The sequence below is a fragment of the Rhincodon typus genome, chromosome 1, assembly GCF_021869965.1.
Source record: "Rhincodon typus isolate 14 chromosome 1, sRhiTyp1.1, whole genome shotgun sequence".
Taxonomy (NCBI): Eukaryota; Metazoa; Chordata; class Chondrichthyes; order Orectolobiformes; family Rhincodontidae; genus Rhincodon; species Rhincodon typus.
This window is the reverse complement of record NC_063332.1, coordinates 170,923,351-170,939,857: the sequence shown is the minus strand read 5'-3', so window position 1 is coordinate 170,939,857 and position 16,507 is coordinate 170,923,351. Positions and strand designations below refer to the sequence as shown.

Genomic DNA, 16,507 nt, shown 5'->3' with positions numbered 1-16,507 from the left:
ATATTATTCTCTATTCACCTTAATATTACATTCTATATTCACCTTAATATTGCATTTATTTTCAATAATAGTTGACCGTATTAAGCTCGCCATTAGGCAGCTGTGTGGTAAACCTGGCTCCTTAAGACCTGTATGTTCGGTTTTTAACAGCTGAGTGCTGATCAAAAAAAAAATGGCAGTGCCTCTTCAGAACAAGAAGTGACTCACCCCAAACAGACAAAAGGCTTTCTAACGACAGGTTCCAGGCGACAAGAAGTTTTGCCAAGGAACCAAACTGTGAATGAAGCTAAGTGTCACTGCTGTGACGTATTCACTGGGCTAACAAAAGTGGGACCTGTATTCCAAACAAGAAACCAACCAGCAGACCCTCCCAGGTGGTAGGGTGGACTGAAGATGCTCAGCATGCTCCTGCTGCTAATCAACTCACCCACGGATTATAAAATATACTCACATTCCCTCCATTCACTTTCTATCTGCCAGATTCCACGGTGTCCCTTTAAATTTGCATCAGATAACAGGGATCGTTAGCAAGCAATGGAGACCCAGTGCTCTTCATATATTCATAGCCTTTGTACCGCTGGGATAAAAAGGTAATTATAATATCTATTGCTACTTGGCAAAACTTCGGTCAAATTTTGCTTCATTCCCCCCACACATCAACAATTACCTCATTTATGAAGATCCAGTGACAGTCAAAAGCCACTAGATTGGAGTCAACAACCTGTGAAGTGGAAAGGATCAGTGTGTCACTCATACAGTCATTCCATAGAAATTCCACTTGATACAAGCAGACAGAGCTGGAAGGCCTACTGTGGTGCCTCAGTGATTTATTCCCATAACAACTCTCTGAAATTTTCTCCCCCTTCCTTTGAAAGCGTTTATCTTTTTTTTAGAAAGGATCCCTTTAATAAATTGGCTCAGAGAAAATACAGTTCTCTGCTGTTTTTATTTCATCTCGACCTCTGGCAGTTGATTTTTATTTTTAAAACACTACTGAAGGCATTCCAACTCAAAAGTCAGCTAACATACTGTAAGAGCTGAATGGAGAGCACTCCTAATCTCTTATATTTAGACTTCATTTAAAGTTAAAGAAAAAGAAATCGTTTAAATAGCACTGCTTCCAAGATCACAGCAGAAATATTACTTGTGCCATAGAGATAGTAGGAACTGCAGATGCTGGAGAATCTGAGATAACGAGGTGTAGAGCTGGATGAACACAGCAGGCCAAGCAGCATCAGAGGAGCAGGAAGGCTGACGTTTCAGGCCTAGACCCTTCTTCAGAAATGGGGGAGGGGAAGGGAGTTCTGTAATAAATAGGGAGAGGGGGGAGGCGGATAGAGGAGAAGATAGGTGGAGAGGAGACAGACAGGTCGAAGAGGCGGGGATGGAGCCAGTAAATGTGAGTGTGGGTGGGGAGTTAGGGAGGAGATAGGTCAGTCCAGGGAGGACGGACAGGTCAAGGGGGCGGGATGAGGTTAGTAGGTAGGAGATGGGGGTGGGGCTTGAGGTGGGAGGAGAGGATGGTTGGGAGGAAGGACAGGTTAGGGAGGCAGGGACGAGCTGGACCGGTTTTGGGATGCAGTAGGGGGAGGGGAGATTTTGAAGCTTGTGAAGTCCACATTGATACCATTGGGCTGCAGCATTCCCAAGCGGAATATGAGTTGCTGTTCCTGCAACCTTCGGGTGGCATCGTTGTGGCACTGCAGGAAGCCCAGGATGGACATGTCGTCTGAGGAATGGGAGGGGGAGTTGAAATGGTTCGCAGTTGTTTAGTGCGAACCGAGCATAGGTGTTCTGCAAAGCGGTCCCCAAGCCTCCGCTTGGTTTCCCCGATGTAGAGGAGGCCACAATGGGAACAGTGGATGCTGTATACCACATTAGCAGATGTGCAGGTGAACACCTGCTTGATGTGGAAAGTCTTCTTGGGGCCTGGGATGGGGAACTTGTGCCATGTTCAGTTTTACATTCTTCTCTTTTATAACAGTGCCCTCGCCAAAGGGACTATAACCCTAGGCTGTTCCTTTCCTCGAGTTCCCGTTTGTGAAATCTGTTTCATTGGAGAGAATATCATGACCAACAGGCCACACAAATTCTCGTGAACTTCAACAACAACTTGCATTTATATAGCACTTTATAGATTGCTGAACATCCCAAGAATGTATAGCTCTAGCAGGCTATTTGGCCCAACTGGTCTATATGGTATTCATGTTCCACACAAGCCTCCTCCCACTCTGCTTTCCCTTTGCTTTTTCCCTCTGGAGCACCTTTACCTTCTGCTGCCCTTGCTTCTCCTTCTGCCTTTTCAAAACAGCTGAAAACTCATCACTTTTCTCAAACCCCTTCGATTCTGAAGTCGAAATGGAGTTGAAATGTTAATCATTTTTCTCTGTCTGCAGGTGCTGCCAGGCCTGCTGAGTTTTCCCCAGCACTTTCTGCTTTTATTCCCATTCTATTTTTACTTCACATCTCCCAATCACAGAATCGTTATGGTGCAGAAGAAGGCCATTTGGGCAATCGTGTCTGTGCCAGCTCTCTCAGCATTTTGGCTCCTACCCTTTCCCCGTTACGCTGCATTTTGTTTCCATGAAATAATCGTCCAGTCCCCTCTCAAATGCCTCAATTGAACCTGCCTCCACCACACTTCCAGGCACATTTCAGCGACATTACAAACCTCTTGCTTATTATAAACGGAATTCTGCAGATGCTGGAAATTCTGAAATGAAAACAGAAAGTTCTAGAAAAACTCAGCAGGTCTGGCAGCATCTGTGGTGAGAGAAAGAGCATTAATGTTTTGAGTTGAAAATAAACGTCCTGATTTTAAAAAAAAAAGATTGTCCTTTTATTTCCTTTATACAAATGTAGAGTTGGTGGCCACTTATATCACCTGAGGTCTCACAAGATCCTGAAAGCTTTACATCCAATAAGCCAGTCCAATGAAAAGTGTCATGCGGTACACGGTACATGGAGTTTCCACCAGCGAGCCATACAAGAGGATATTTATTTATTGCATCTGTATGTTGCCTTTATACTAGGGAAATGAGCTTTCTGCTGCATCAATACCAGACTACAAAGAGAAGCTCCAGTTTCTGTGAAAGATGCTTTGTTCTTTGGTACTCTCAGACTATTAATAAAATGTATTATTACTCTTGATATTTGCTTGTCAACACAAGATTACTTTCTGATCTTAGTTTATGCATTTAGCTTCATGCAATAATGACTGTATTCAATGCTTGGTTAAGTGAGCTTTCTTCACTTTTGTCATAAATTGATCATGAACTTTAACAAGGCAAATTAAATTTTGTTCCAGCTTTGTTGCCAAGCAATATATGGAGTCAGAGATATCTACAGCACAGAAGAAGGCCTTTCAGCCCATCAAAATAAATCCAGCTTGTTGTTTGAACCATTCAAAGTCTCATTCACGCTGACTGGTTGAAGTGAATGTAGAATGTGAACGAATGCTAGCCATTTTAACAGAGCCTAAGCTCAGAAACATAGTTTTATGGTTTTCCTTAAAAGCTTTGCTTAACAAAAATTTATCTTTCTCAGATTTAAAATTAACAATGGATCCAGCATCCCCTGACATTTGTGGAAGATAGTTCCAAATGTCTACCAGCCTTTCTGTGTAGAAGTACTTCCTAACATCTCTCCTGGACGGTCTGGGCCTAATTCTCGGATTGTGACCCCTTGTTTTAGAATCCCCTTATTCTGGAATCTAAAAGATTAAGGGGCAATTTAAGGTGTTCTCTGAGTGTTTTCAAATTAATTGACTGGTTGCTCAATAGCAAGAAATCATTTCGGCTCATCGATTCTGCATCAACCTTCCAAACAGCATCCCACCCAGAACCACTCCCCCATTCTAACCCCATCATCCTGCATTAACCATGGCTAATCCACAGAGTCTACACATCCTTGGACACTACAGGGCAATTCAGAATGGCCAATCTACCTAACCTGCACATCTATGAAAATATGTCATCAAGGAAAGATTAATGGAAGTCTGGAGCTTTCACTCACAAAAAGCAATAGATGTTAGCTTGATTAATGGCAGTAAGAATTTACGTCTAAAATATGTGTTATATGGACGGAGTTATGACACTGATTAGCCATGTATAGCAGAACAGTCTCAATGGGCTCAAAGGCCTCATCTGGCTCTGATACTAAACTTCAGCTGTTAAAATGAGAATAGCAAGAAAATGACAGCTAACCAATTGTGCCTGAACTGCAATTCAATACAAGTTTTTGTTGCATCCAAAAACACTTAGTATTCAACGTGACTTCACCCTGGAGTATTTGCTGAGCAAATCGATCGTTGGTTGAGGATGTAATGCTCTCCAAATTGATAGCTGGTTCGTGATGAATGAGACTTTTGCCTCTGAATTTATTTTATGCATTTCGACAGACAGACCTTTCTGTATTTAACATTACGATTTACATTTGTAAAAAATGATTTAACTCTGAATCTGTTTCATCCTTACTGAGTTGCTTTTCTCCTCTCTACGAAGCTACCATGCGCAGTGTTATAAATGGAATCTAGTCAAATTCTTAGCCTGAATAATAATTGATACATGGTTTCACAGTGTGAAGTGTGTGTAAAATTGTGCAGGAAAGTTGTGGAGGGGTTAGACACCAGGTAAAAAGTAGTGTGTGGTCTACGCCTTTGACTGGGAGCTATGCTTGGAGACTAGGTCCATTTTAATGGCAAGTCATCATTAATATTCCTTTGGCAGTCTGCCTGCCTGCCTGTCTAGAAGGACAAGGGCAGCTGATGCATTATAACACCAACCCTTGCAAGTTCCCTCGCCATCCTGACTTGGAAATATATCACCATTCCTTCACTGTCGCTGGGTCAAAATCCTAGAACTCCCTCCCTAACAGCATCTACTACAGCTCATGGACTACAGTGGTTCAAGAAAGCAACTCACCACCACCTTCTCAAGGCCCTCTAGGGATGAGCAATAAATGCTAGCCCAGTTGCGATAGAAACGTCCCATGAGTGAAATAAAATGGGCAGCTAGATTAAATTCATGCGACTTTGAGCTTCTGATGGTTGGATGTTGGCAGTCAGAGATGGGGAGCAAGTGTCTTTACCTGATGAAAGAACAGCGCTTTGAAAGCTTGTGATTTCAACTAAACCTGTCGGACTATAACCTGGTATCATGTGACTTCTGACCAAGTCAGGCAGGCACACCTACCATTAGTGAATGACAATAGGGTGGGAATAAAAGAACTAAGCTAACACTTGGGCAAACTTTGAAGCAAGGACGTTCACATCCTGGATACTCCTCTGTAAGTCTTGGTTTGTTGGGAAATCATCTTGTCTCTGACGGAATGCTGTGTTGTTGGATATACCATTATTCAATACAATGTTAAATGGAGTTCTTATCTGTGCCCTCAGGTGGATGTCAAAAATTCCATGGCACTAACTGATCAACAGCAGGCAAGTTCTCCCCAGCATTATTTCCAACATTGAGCCATCACCAACGACAGAAAAGAAGCTGATTATTTAGTGGCTATCTGATCGTAACCCATGGGAACTTGCTGCATGCAAACTGACTGCTGTTGTTCTCATGCAACAATAGTGACTGCACTTCATAGAGTCATAGAGTCATACGGCACAAAAACAGATCTTTTGGTCCAACCAGTCCATGCCGAACATAATCCCAAACTAAACTAGTCCCACCTGCCTGCTCCTGGCCCATATCCCTCTAAACGTTTCCTATTCTTGTACTTATCCAAATGTCTTTTAAACTTTGTAATTGTATCCACATCCACCACTTCCTAAGGAAGTTCATTCCACACACGAACCACCCTCTGTGTAAAAAATCTCCCCCTCATGTCTTATAAATCTCTCTCCTCTCACCTTAAAAAAGTGCCCCCTAGTCTTGAAATCACCCATCCTAGGGAAAAGACAACTACCATTAACTTTATTTATACCCCTCAAAGTCCTTAATTTGCAGTGAAGGGTTTTGGAACATCCTGAGATAATGACCAGTGTTATAGAAATGCATGTTCTCCTCCATATGTTTATGTTAATACCTGTTTTTGAGGAAGTAGTGTGATTAAGTTACACTTCTTTGCAAAAAAAAAGTCAATTTTCTTTTTCAAAGGCCAAATGTACAAAGCTGAATGCAGCCCTCTCCCAGTATATGAGACAAAAACACCTTTATGTTATGTACGCGTTCTGAGATTTTGACCCAGCAATGATGAAGGATTGGCAGCATATATGGTATCAAATGCAAATTGTCAACTGCAGCTACTTTCTTGAATTGTAAGTGGACTGTTTCTGTAATATCACAAGTCAAGTCTTTTGTCTGCTCATATTTCTATAATACTGTAACTCAGTTGCAAAATCAAAGTGTTGCAAATCTGAAATAAGAATGAAAAATTCCAAGGAAGACTCAGCATAGTGCAAAAAATGGAGTTAAATGTTCAGGTGAAATGCTAGCTGTCTTCTTTATCTGTAGATGCACCCAGGCATTCTGAACATTTCCAGCAGTTTTTTGGCCCTCGGATCACAGCTTGGAACTAAGAGGAGGAAAAGTGACTGCAAAACTTTTGAAGCCTCTGGGCTGCTATTGTTGTGGCAAACCACATTTTAAGAACCTACAAATTGAAGGACAGCAAGACACGTTGACTGTCTGTCTTCAAATGTGGTGTTGAAGAGCTGTCATAAGTCATTTGTACTCAAACCACACTGGAACCTTTCCAGTTAAAGGTTATCTGCATGCTAAATGAAGGTCAGAATGTGGCATTTTGTTGAAAGGGCCAGTGCTGCAGGGTACTTTCTCTTCCCCTGTGATCTCTCGGAGGATGTTGGAGAATCTATAAATATTTCTTAACCATAATTTACTCCTTACGACAAAGTTGAGAGACAGGTGAAAGCAGTTTTTAAAATAGAATTTACTGTCTTCATGACTGTTTATGCACAAACCTTCCCAATTGACAGGAGTAAAACCTTTATCATCTAACATTATATGACTTACCATTTTATAACATTTGATTAATTGCCAGTCTGTTCCCAGTATTATCTGCCATATTATCTCAAGCAATGAACTGCATTGATGATTTTATTGTCTGGTTTTTCACGTAAACTCTTTGGATACTTGCCAGCTAAGAACAATGGTTCTGCTTTTTCTGCTACAGTTTATCTATAAAATGCTACTTCAAATCTGTGGCTCTAGGAACTGAGTGAGGATTTCCTGCATAGTCTTTATAAATGTACAATGCAAACCTCATGCAATTTCCTCAAAATATTTGAGAGAAGTTTCAGAAATATTTCGTTGTACATTAATGCACAGTTAGGCATCACAGGTGAAGGTCTCCTTTTTAACTTAGACCATAAAACATAAGATGTAGGAGCAAAAGTGGGTCATGCAATCAGATCATGGCTGACCTGATAAACTTCATCCCCACTTTCCAGCCCTTTCCTTATAATCCGTAATCCCCTTATTGATTAAAAATATGTCTATCTTGGTCTTGAATATACTTAATGACCCAAGCTTGACAACTCTCTGTGGTAAAGAATTTCAGATACATTACCCTCTGAGAGAAGAAATTTCTCCTCATCTCTGCCTTACATGTGAAACCTCTTAAGCTGAAACAATGGCCTCTGGTCCTCGACTCTCCCACAAGGGGAAACAACCTTTCTGCTTCAACCCTGTCAAGTTCTCTAAGAATCTGTGTGCTTCAATCATTTCACACTTTTTTATATTCAAATGAGTACAGGCTCAGCTTGCTATGACAGCCTTAGACAGTCCTTCCATGCATAGTATCAGCCTAGTAAACCTTATCTGGACTGCCTCCAATACTTGCTTATCCTTCCTTTGCTATGGGGCCTGAAATTGTTCGCAGTATTCCAGCTATTGATTGACAAGTGCTTATATAGTGTTAGCAAAACCTCCCTACTCTAACACATTAGTCACTTTGAAATAAAGGCCAACATTCCATTTGCCGTCCTTATTACCCACTGAACTTGGATTCTCTTCTGGTTAATCATGAATGAGGAATCCCAAATCCCTGGGTTCTGAAGCTTTGTGCAGCCTTTCTCCATTTAAATAATATTCAGCTCCATGATTTTTCCTAGCAAACTGCTTTACGTCACATTTCCACACATTATTTTCTACCTGCCATGTTTTTGTCCACTCACCTAACCGTCTCTATCCCTTTGCAGACTCTTCATTTCATTGTCACCACTTGCCTTCCCACATATTTTTGTTTAAACCACAATCTTGGCTATAGTGCATTCACTTTCCTCATTCAAATATATATATATGCTGTAAATAATTGCGGTCACAGCACTAATCCTTGTGGCATTGTACTAGTTACAGATTACCATACTGAAAATGTTCCCCTTATTCCATCTCTCTGTCTTCTATTAGTCAGCCAGTCCTCTATACATGCTAAGATACTACCTCCAATTTTTGATTTTGGTTTTGATATTATTAGGTAGCCTAATGAGTAATATCTTATCAAATACTTTCTCAAAATCTAAATATATTACAACCACTGCTTCCCTGTATCTATTCTGATAGGTGACTAGTGGGTGTATGTTGCTAATGCAATACTGAGTTGAAGGCATTCATCAAGTTTTCTTCCCAATTGCTGTGCCTTCTACACTGTCATCATTGGTCACCATTTAGGGGCAATTAGGGATGGGCAATAAATGCTGGTCTAGGCAATGCGCAGATCCCATGAATGAATTAAAAAAAGACCCTTCCAGATGTTGTTTGAGAGGCGTTAAGGATAAATTACATTGTTAATAGGTAGATGAGTGAAGGTTAAAAATTGGAAATATTTAATAAGACAGTTCAGGGCTGTGATAGAATTTCAGGTGTGACTTTTTTGAAGAAGTGAGGCTGGGGCTGAAGACAGAGTATCTTTGCTCATTCTTTAACTGTTTCCTGCAACAGGTCATAACATTCCCTCTCAAAGAAACTAAGAAAATAGGTGCAGGAGTAGGCCATTCGGCCCTTCAAGTCTACACCGTCATTGAATATGATCATGGCTGATCATGCAATCTCAGTATCCCATTCCCACTTTCTCTCCAAATCGCATGATCCCTTTAGCCTCAAGGGCCATGTCCAGCTCCCTCTTGAATAGATCTAATGGACTGGCCCCAACAGCTTTCTGTGGGAGAGAATTCCACAGGTTCACAACTCACTGAGTGAAGAAATTCTTCCTCATCTCAGTTACCCATGACAAAAGTCAAAGTAAGAAGGAATGGCTCCACTCTTAAGTTTTCCATTTATCTGTATAAGGAAGGAGTGTGATTCTCAGTTGATAGAAAAATAATGATGCTATTGAAGCTTTGGTCAATTGAAAATTTCAAAACTGAGATTCATAGATTCTAGTTTGATAAGGGCATTGTGATATGGAACCAAGGAGGACAGATGAATTTAACATACAGCTTAGTTACAATCTAACTGAACATAAGGGTTTTGGAACCAAGGAAACTAAATGGATTTTAAGATAAAGAACAACCATGATCTAATTGTAGGCTATGTCAGAAATTACACGACACCAGGTTATAGTCCAACAGGTTTATTTGAAAACACAAGCTTTTGAAGCTTCTTCTTCAGGTGCTAGTGAGAGAGGTAGTATCAGACACAGAATTTATAAGTAAGAGATCAAAGGGTCACACCACTGATGAGGATGCATTAAACAAACATAAGATGCTGTTACATCTTTAATTAGTTAGAAGGTTTTAATATGCATATGTAAATCCCCAAATTCCTTTTTGAGTCACTGCCCTGAGAGAACTAAATCAGTGTAAAGAAGGGGTGACATTTTAGATCAGTCAACGCATGTTAGGTGTGAGACCTTGTTTAGAATCTGTTTGCGTTTTGGTTTGTAGTCAGACTGGTTTTATTTCTAAAGTAGGAATTTATAAAACACCACATTGACTGACTGTCTATAATTTGTATGCTTTTTGAACAAAATAGAATGTATCTGCAAATACAAATTCACCACATAGATTTTCGTGTGTGTGTGCATGTGTGTGTGTGCGTGCATGTGTGTGTGTGCATGTGTGTGTGCATGTGTGTGCGTGCAGGTGTGTGTGTGTGTGTGTGTGCGTGTGTGTATGTGTGTGTGCATGTGTGTGTGTGTGTATGTGTGCATGCGTGTGTGTGTGCGTGTGCGTGCGTATGTGTGTGTGTGTATGTGTGCGTGTGTGTGCGCGTGTGTGTGCGCGTGTGTGTGTATTTGGCGGAGGAGGGGATGGTGGGGGAGCGAATGTGTGAAGAAGGAGCGACACTCCGAAAGCTTGTGTTTTCAAGTAAACCTGTTGGACAATAGCCTGGTGTCACGCAATTTCTGACCTTGTCCAACCCAACCCAACACTGGCGCCTCCACATAATTGTAGGCTGAAAGGCCTACTCCAGTTCCTATACAAAACCAATTTTAAAAGGTAGTTGAAGTACAGAGAGCCAACATGGCTTTATGTTTTACCAAAAGAGTCTTTATGAAACTTTTGGAAAACAAACTCGCTCTCTAGTAACACTCTCAATCTGAAGAAAATGAACCACAGGAAATACTGGAAGTTGTCAGTCCCCTTTTTTCTCGTCATTCTGTAACTGACCAGAAGTGACACTATCAAGCAAGTGTCAAACCAATAAAAGGCTGTGACCAATCATTTAAACTGTGAAATTAAAATGGCCTATTTTTTTCTTGCAGGATGCACAAAGAATTGGTTTGAAACTTAATTTGCTTCAGTTGATCTAAAGGTCAAATCATTTCAGTGCTCAGAATCGCCATTCACAAGGAACAAAATTGAAGCATAATTACCATGTTAGCCTGCATGGTCTGATGTAAAAAATTCAGACTAATACCATTAAGTCAGTCCAACATTGTAAAAAAGAGACTAGCTTTGAAAACCTTAGCTTCAGGTCTTCGAGGAAGTCATGCAAAGTAGGCCATGATTTGTAAAGACCACAAATCCTGTGTGAGGGTTGGTTTTTGCCAAATGAGGAAACTATCGAGCGGGTTTAGCTCCGAGAGCTGCAGTGATGCTGCAGAGTAGTTTAGCTGTTGTTCCCGTGATGCTAGGTCCTGCTCTTGTAAGTGATACATCTGCCTTGTGCTGATCAGTGAGAAACGATTTATCATATCACCAATCAAGCCTTTATTCTGAGCTCTCCATATTGCTCGGCACATCGTCATGACAACGTCATCTCATTCAAGAAACAAAGTGGCTTTCACTTAGCATAAATAGACCCCAATGTGAATTTTCATTTGTTCCTGCAGATGAGATTTCAGAATTTGTTTCAAATTAATTATGAGTGGAATGTTCTCCCTCCTCCTCATGCATTGGCTGAAGAGCCTGATGCAGCGTTTAGGTTTTATTTTGACCTGAATTGGACATTTTCTTATGGCTAAGTGTTAACTCGTCATGTTCCATGGAGGATTTCTACCCATGAGGTGTAGGTAGATTCCTCACCGCATCTTATCAAACGTACCTTATGAAACACCTATGAAGCTCCTCTAGCTCATTTCTACTGTTCGTTGAAAGCTTCTGTAAAGTGTCTGAGAAGGCACGTTCTGGTTGAAGCACTGTTGCAGTAATTGATCTACCACTGCACTGAAAGCCCTCTCATTGGACATCCAGTTCCTCAACGTAGCCAGATCAACCTGCTAGTGTCGGGATATCGCCCAATATTCCAGCATCTCTGATGCCAGCGCCTCCTCAAAATGCCACCGTGTACCTAGAAAAGCATGGTTACCCCTGCATGGTTTTTGATGTTTGCTGTGGACAATGGCAGACAAGGGAAACTTGGTGCCCCACCTTGCAGGCAGAGACCTGAAAATGCTGCTGAACAGGGTGCCGCAGAAATGTGATATCCTCTCACCTGAGGACTGGCAGTGCGGTCCATGATACCATACAGTGCCACCCAGGTCAGTGTAGTCTCAGCCACCCAGAGGAAACCACAGCAATATAGGGGGAAGGTCAATGATCTTCTCCACTTCACTAATGTGGACACCCTCATTTTCTCTCTGATACTTCCCACACACTCTATCTTTGCAAATCACCTACCTCCCACCAAGGCCTATGTTCCATTACTTTCACTGTTGCCTGCTCTTCCATCAGTCATCAGTACCCACCCAAACACAGACACCACTAATCCTGCATGCCCTCTGTACTGCTTATTCACATGCTCTGAACACCTCCCCACCTGCACCAAAAGTAATGACGTTTGTGCCACCCACTTAGATTATTGTTATTTTGTTCTGGAAAGACATTGTTAAACTACTGAACTGAAGTAAAACTTCTCACAGTTTCGAACTTATACTCCTGTGAAATAGTGCTATATAAATGCAAGATGTCACAAGAACTAGCATTTACAATTAGCCCACCTCTTGAAGTCACAACCATGTGGCAGAACCCCGGTAACCACAGGCTGTTCACAATCAGCACAGCAATATACTCCCAACCTGACGTTATTACTGGACATGTCTGATCCCAGACAGGAACCTGGCTTGATAGATCATATTTTAATTTGTTTTGAGTTTAACAAAGTGCTGCCTCACTGAAACATAAGCACCTAATGCTGCAGATTTTGCTTTAACGATGAACGGATATTTATTACAAAAAAAGAAGATAAAGTAGAATAATTCAAATTTATAATATAAATTCAAACTTTGTTAAGCGCACTATAAAATTATAATCCCATTAATCCCAAAACAGGCCTATATAAATTGATAAAAAAAAAGCAAGCCTTTATATCATGCCAAAACACCATTTGTACTATACCCATACCAGAAGGCCTGTATCTAACATTTCAGTAGGTTTAAGGTCCTTATGACTTCATCCTTCAGACCAGAACAACAAATAACTGTTGTTTGAAGCTATCATATATCTGCTTATATATATTCAGCTTTAAGTAACCTCTTCAGTGTTTTATCCCTAACATTTCTGGTCTGGGACTACCACTAACTCTTCACTCTAATGTAACCTAGTTCATTAAATGTCCCTTTTTTTCTCAGGAGCACTCTTCTACACAGCCATGTTACTCCAAGAACTTCACATGAACTCCCCACTCAAAGTCAAAAGTGAAAATAAAAGTCTCTCCCTCTCAGCTATGGATGTTGCCCTTCAAATTAAAAAGAAACAAGTTCCAGAACTCTGTAACAAACCATTGTTTACCTCGCCGCTTCACAAAACAATCTCAGTACATAAAATATCCGTTAGTATGGCACAAAACTCACACACTCTAAAACCAGGCTTCAAAAACTATTTTATAGTAAATTACCATCGAAACAAAAACGTAATTATTAAGACACAAAGAAGACCTATTTGTTATTAATATTTTTATAAAACTAAAAACCTGAATTCATAATAAATAATATTAAAAATTATTGGTATAATTCCTGCAGTTTACACCACAACAGTGCTTGTTGGGGTGTGACTGGAATGGGTCACATAAAAGAACCAGTTTTTCATGGTTCTTTTGTTTGACTTGGATGGAGGGATCAATGGTTACTGCTGGGGTCACATTGCAAAACCCGATGAAGAAAGCAGTTTTTGAGCCAGATATTCCAACCGTCTAAAGGGAAAGGACCAAACCTCTGAATTAGGCAATCTCCCAAGAAAATAAAATCATAGAAACATGGACATTTTTTGTTCTATATTTCCTCGCCTTAATTTTTGGCCAAGACTTTTCAATTGACAATTCTCTTCATTATATTTCATCTGCCATGTGTTTGTACAGTCCAACAGCTTGTCAATACCTACTTGAGGTTCTCCTTACAAAGAACATGCTTTAAGTTTAAAGCCATCTGCAGATTTTAAGAAGTATGCCCTATTGATCCTAGTCTAGAGGATTAACATGGAACAATAAAAGCCATGATTGTGGAATTCTGGAGAATTCCCCCGTACAGGTTTCTTCATTCAAATAACAACTGCTCATCACATCTCTCTGTTTTCAGTCACTCAGCCAACATTGTATTCACACAGCTGCTGTTATTTTTATTCCAAGGGCTTCATATTTGCTGGCAAGGTTGTTATATGGCACTTGCTCGTCCTTACAGTTAATATACCACATTGACTGTGTTATCTTTATCAACATTTTCTAATAACTTATTGAAAAATTCAATCAAATCAGGTTAGTTAAACACAATTTGCCTTTCACAAATTGATACTGGATGTCCTTAATTAACTCAGACTTGTCCAAGTGACTGGTAATTTTGTTTCAGATTATTGCTTCTTAGAAGGTTTCCCATTGTTAACTGGTTGGCCTACGGATGGAAGGTAATCCTTGACCTCTTCATTGAATGGGGTTGTAGCATATGAAAATCTCCATCTGGAAGGGTGATTGCAAGATTATGGACAATACCACCACCATTTCATTCTGACTTCCCTCAGCATCCTATCTGATATTGGCGACATATCAACTTGTATCGACATGCTTGTTGCAGTTATCAACACGTCGTTTCCCATTGTTGGGAGGTGGTGTTGGGGAGTTGGCAATCATCCCACTAATTTGTATTTTGGTGTGTGAACTCCAGGATCTGAGTGGGACCTCAGAATGGCTCTGCAGCTGTGCAACTTGGGGGTAACATTGTTGGGTGGGGAGGGGAGATGCTGGGTGGATGGGCTAAGAAAGGGAAAAAGAAACAGACATTGTGAACAGCCAACATAACATAGAACAGGAATTCTGACACCTAGCCTGGGACAAATACAAATTTTTCTGTCATAAGACACAAGTTGATTTGATACAACCAAACAACATGACAGCAGGTGGTTTGAGCTCTCCAGACCGTGCTATCCTTACAGGATGTTGCTGGACACTGTTGAATTCCTACCTGGGAAACGAAGGCCTTCGCTGTTTGTGGGCTGAGGAAGAGAATAGCTCGTCGAAGTGTGTCACGGTACCGGTTCATCTCTTCCAAACGCATTGTGGCGAACATCGTACTGATCATCCTGTTGATGTTGTTCTCCACTTTCTGCAGAGCTACATCCATCCCTTGCTGAGAAGCTTTGTCCAAAAAATCCTGAATCCCACGGATATCTGACAATTAGAGGATAACAATCACTCTGTTAGTTATCACATTAAGCTATGTAATCCTAAATGGAGACTGGGTAAGTTTTCTCCAGTTCTGAATTACAGTTAGCAAGGTGAAAATCTTGCTCAAGTCCACATTTACACAGACTTGGAGACTTGATTTACTCATTGGAGTAAATCTCATGAATTGGAACCTTCCGAATCATGGTTAGAAGTGCCCGAAGACGCAATGAGATAATGGAAAGTTGAAAATATCTGGCAAATGATACATTTTATTTTGCTTTATATAATCTGCAATGAATATTATGTTAGTATTTAAAAGTTGCTATTTTAACATATATCAGTGTATCTTCTAGATAGAAGCCTTTTTTTTCATTCATTCACAGGACATGGACATTAGTGGTCAGGCCAGTATTTATTGCCCATCCCTAATTGAGAGTCAACCACATTGCTATGGGGCTGGAGTGACATATATGCCAGACCAGGCAAGGGTGACAGATTTCCTTCCCTAAGAGACACTATTGAACTAGTTAGGTTCCTGACAATCGGTAATGGTTTCATGATCATCATTAGACTCTTCATACCAGATTTTCTATCTGTTTTATTCAAACTCCATCATCTATCACGATGTGATTTGAACCCAGGTCCCTGGGACATTACGTGGGTCTCTAGATTAATGGCCTAGTGATAGTACCATAAGGCCATTGCCTACCCAAGTTCTAGCAATGATCAGTGACAACAATGTTATTGGTGTAAAGCAATTATCCCATTACCTTTCAAATATAACATTGCGATCTTCCCTCTGGATAAAAAATACCTGAGACATTTTTGTCCTTTCTGATTGTTGTCTAAATTTTAACCTCCTTTTCCTCTCCGAGGGCTTTGAATGCATTGCCACCACTTAGTTCTATGTCCAAATATCCCAAAACTGGTCATGTCCCTTTCATTCAATTTCCACCTTTCTTGCTATACAAAGGCTGTTGAAGTTAGGAAAGACATGATTCTCTGAGACCAATGCATAATATTCCTCCTTGTTCTCTTCAATCGTTCATTAACACTTGATAAAGTTTCTCAATTCTATTAACATCCATTGTCCAGCCTCTTGGGATTGTTATTGCATGTTCTCACTTCTTGTCCTTTATCAACATAGTCAAAGCATTTCTAGCCAAGGCTTCTCTCCACATTTCTATATTGTCCTGTCCACAGTCAAACAGGAATCTATGTGAAGAGCCTAGTCTGTGTCTAACATCTTAGTTGGAAATAAAATATTCCATGGTACTATTCAAGGAAGAACCAAGTAGATTCTCCAAAGTTCTGGTCAATATTTATCCTTCAACTATCATCCTTGAATGATGATGTAGTTATTTACTTCTTTGTTCTTTGTGAGACCTCACCGTCTCACCCTCTCACTATTGTTTTTGACCAGTGCAGACTCAATGGGCCAAAAGGGCATTTGTGTGTTGTAGGCCTCTACCTCTCTCATTGCACCCTATCTCTACAATCTCCTT

At 40.5% G+C, this 16,507-nt stretch overlaps 1 protein-coding gene across 1 annotated transcript in view; it reads right to left on the bottom strand.

Annotated features, from left to right (window-relative positions):
• The window catches only part of grid2 (glutamate receptor, ionotropic, delta 2), an 829,420-nt gene that overhangs the window by 260,440 nt on the left and 552,473 nt on the right, over positions 1–16,507 (bottom strand). Inside the window, exons 4-5 of the mRNA XM_048611693.1 lie at positions 14,800–15,005; positions 668–721 (exon numbers count right to left, since the gene is read on the bottom strand). Coding sequence (XP_048467650.1) covers positions 668–721; positions 14,800–15,005 — 260 coding nt within the window. The remainder of the gene's footprint in view (positions 1–667; positions 722–14,799; positions 15,006–16,507) is intronic.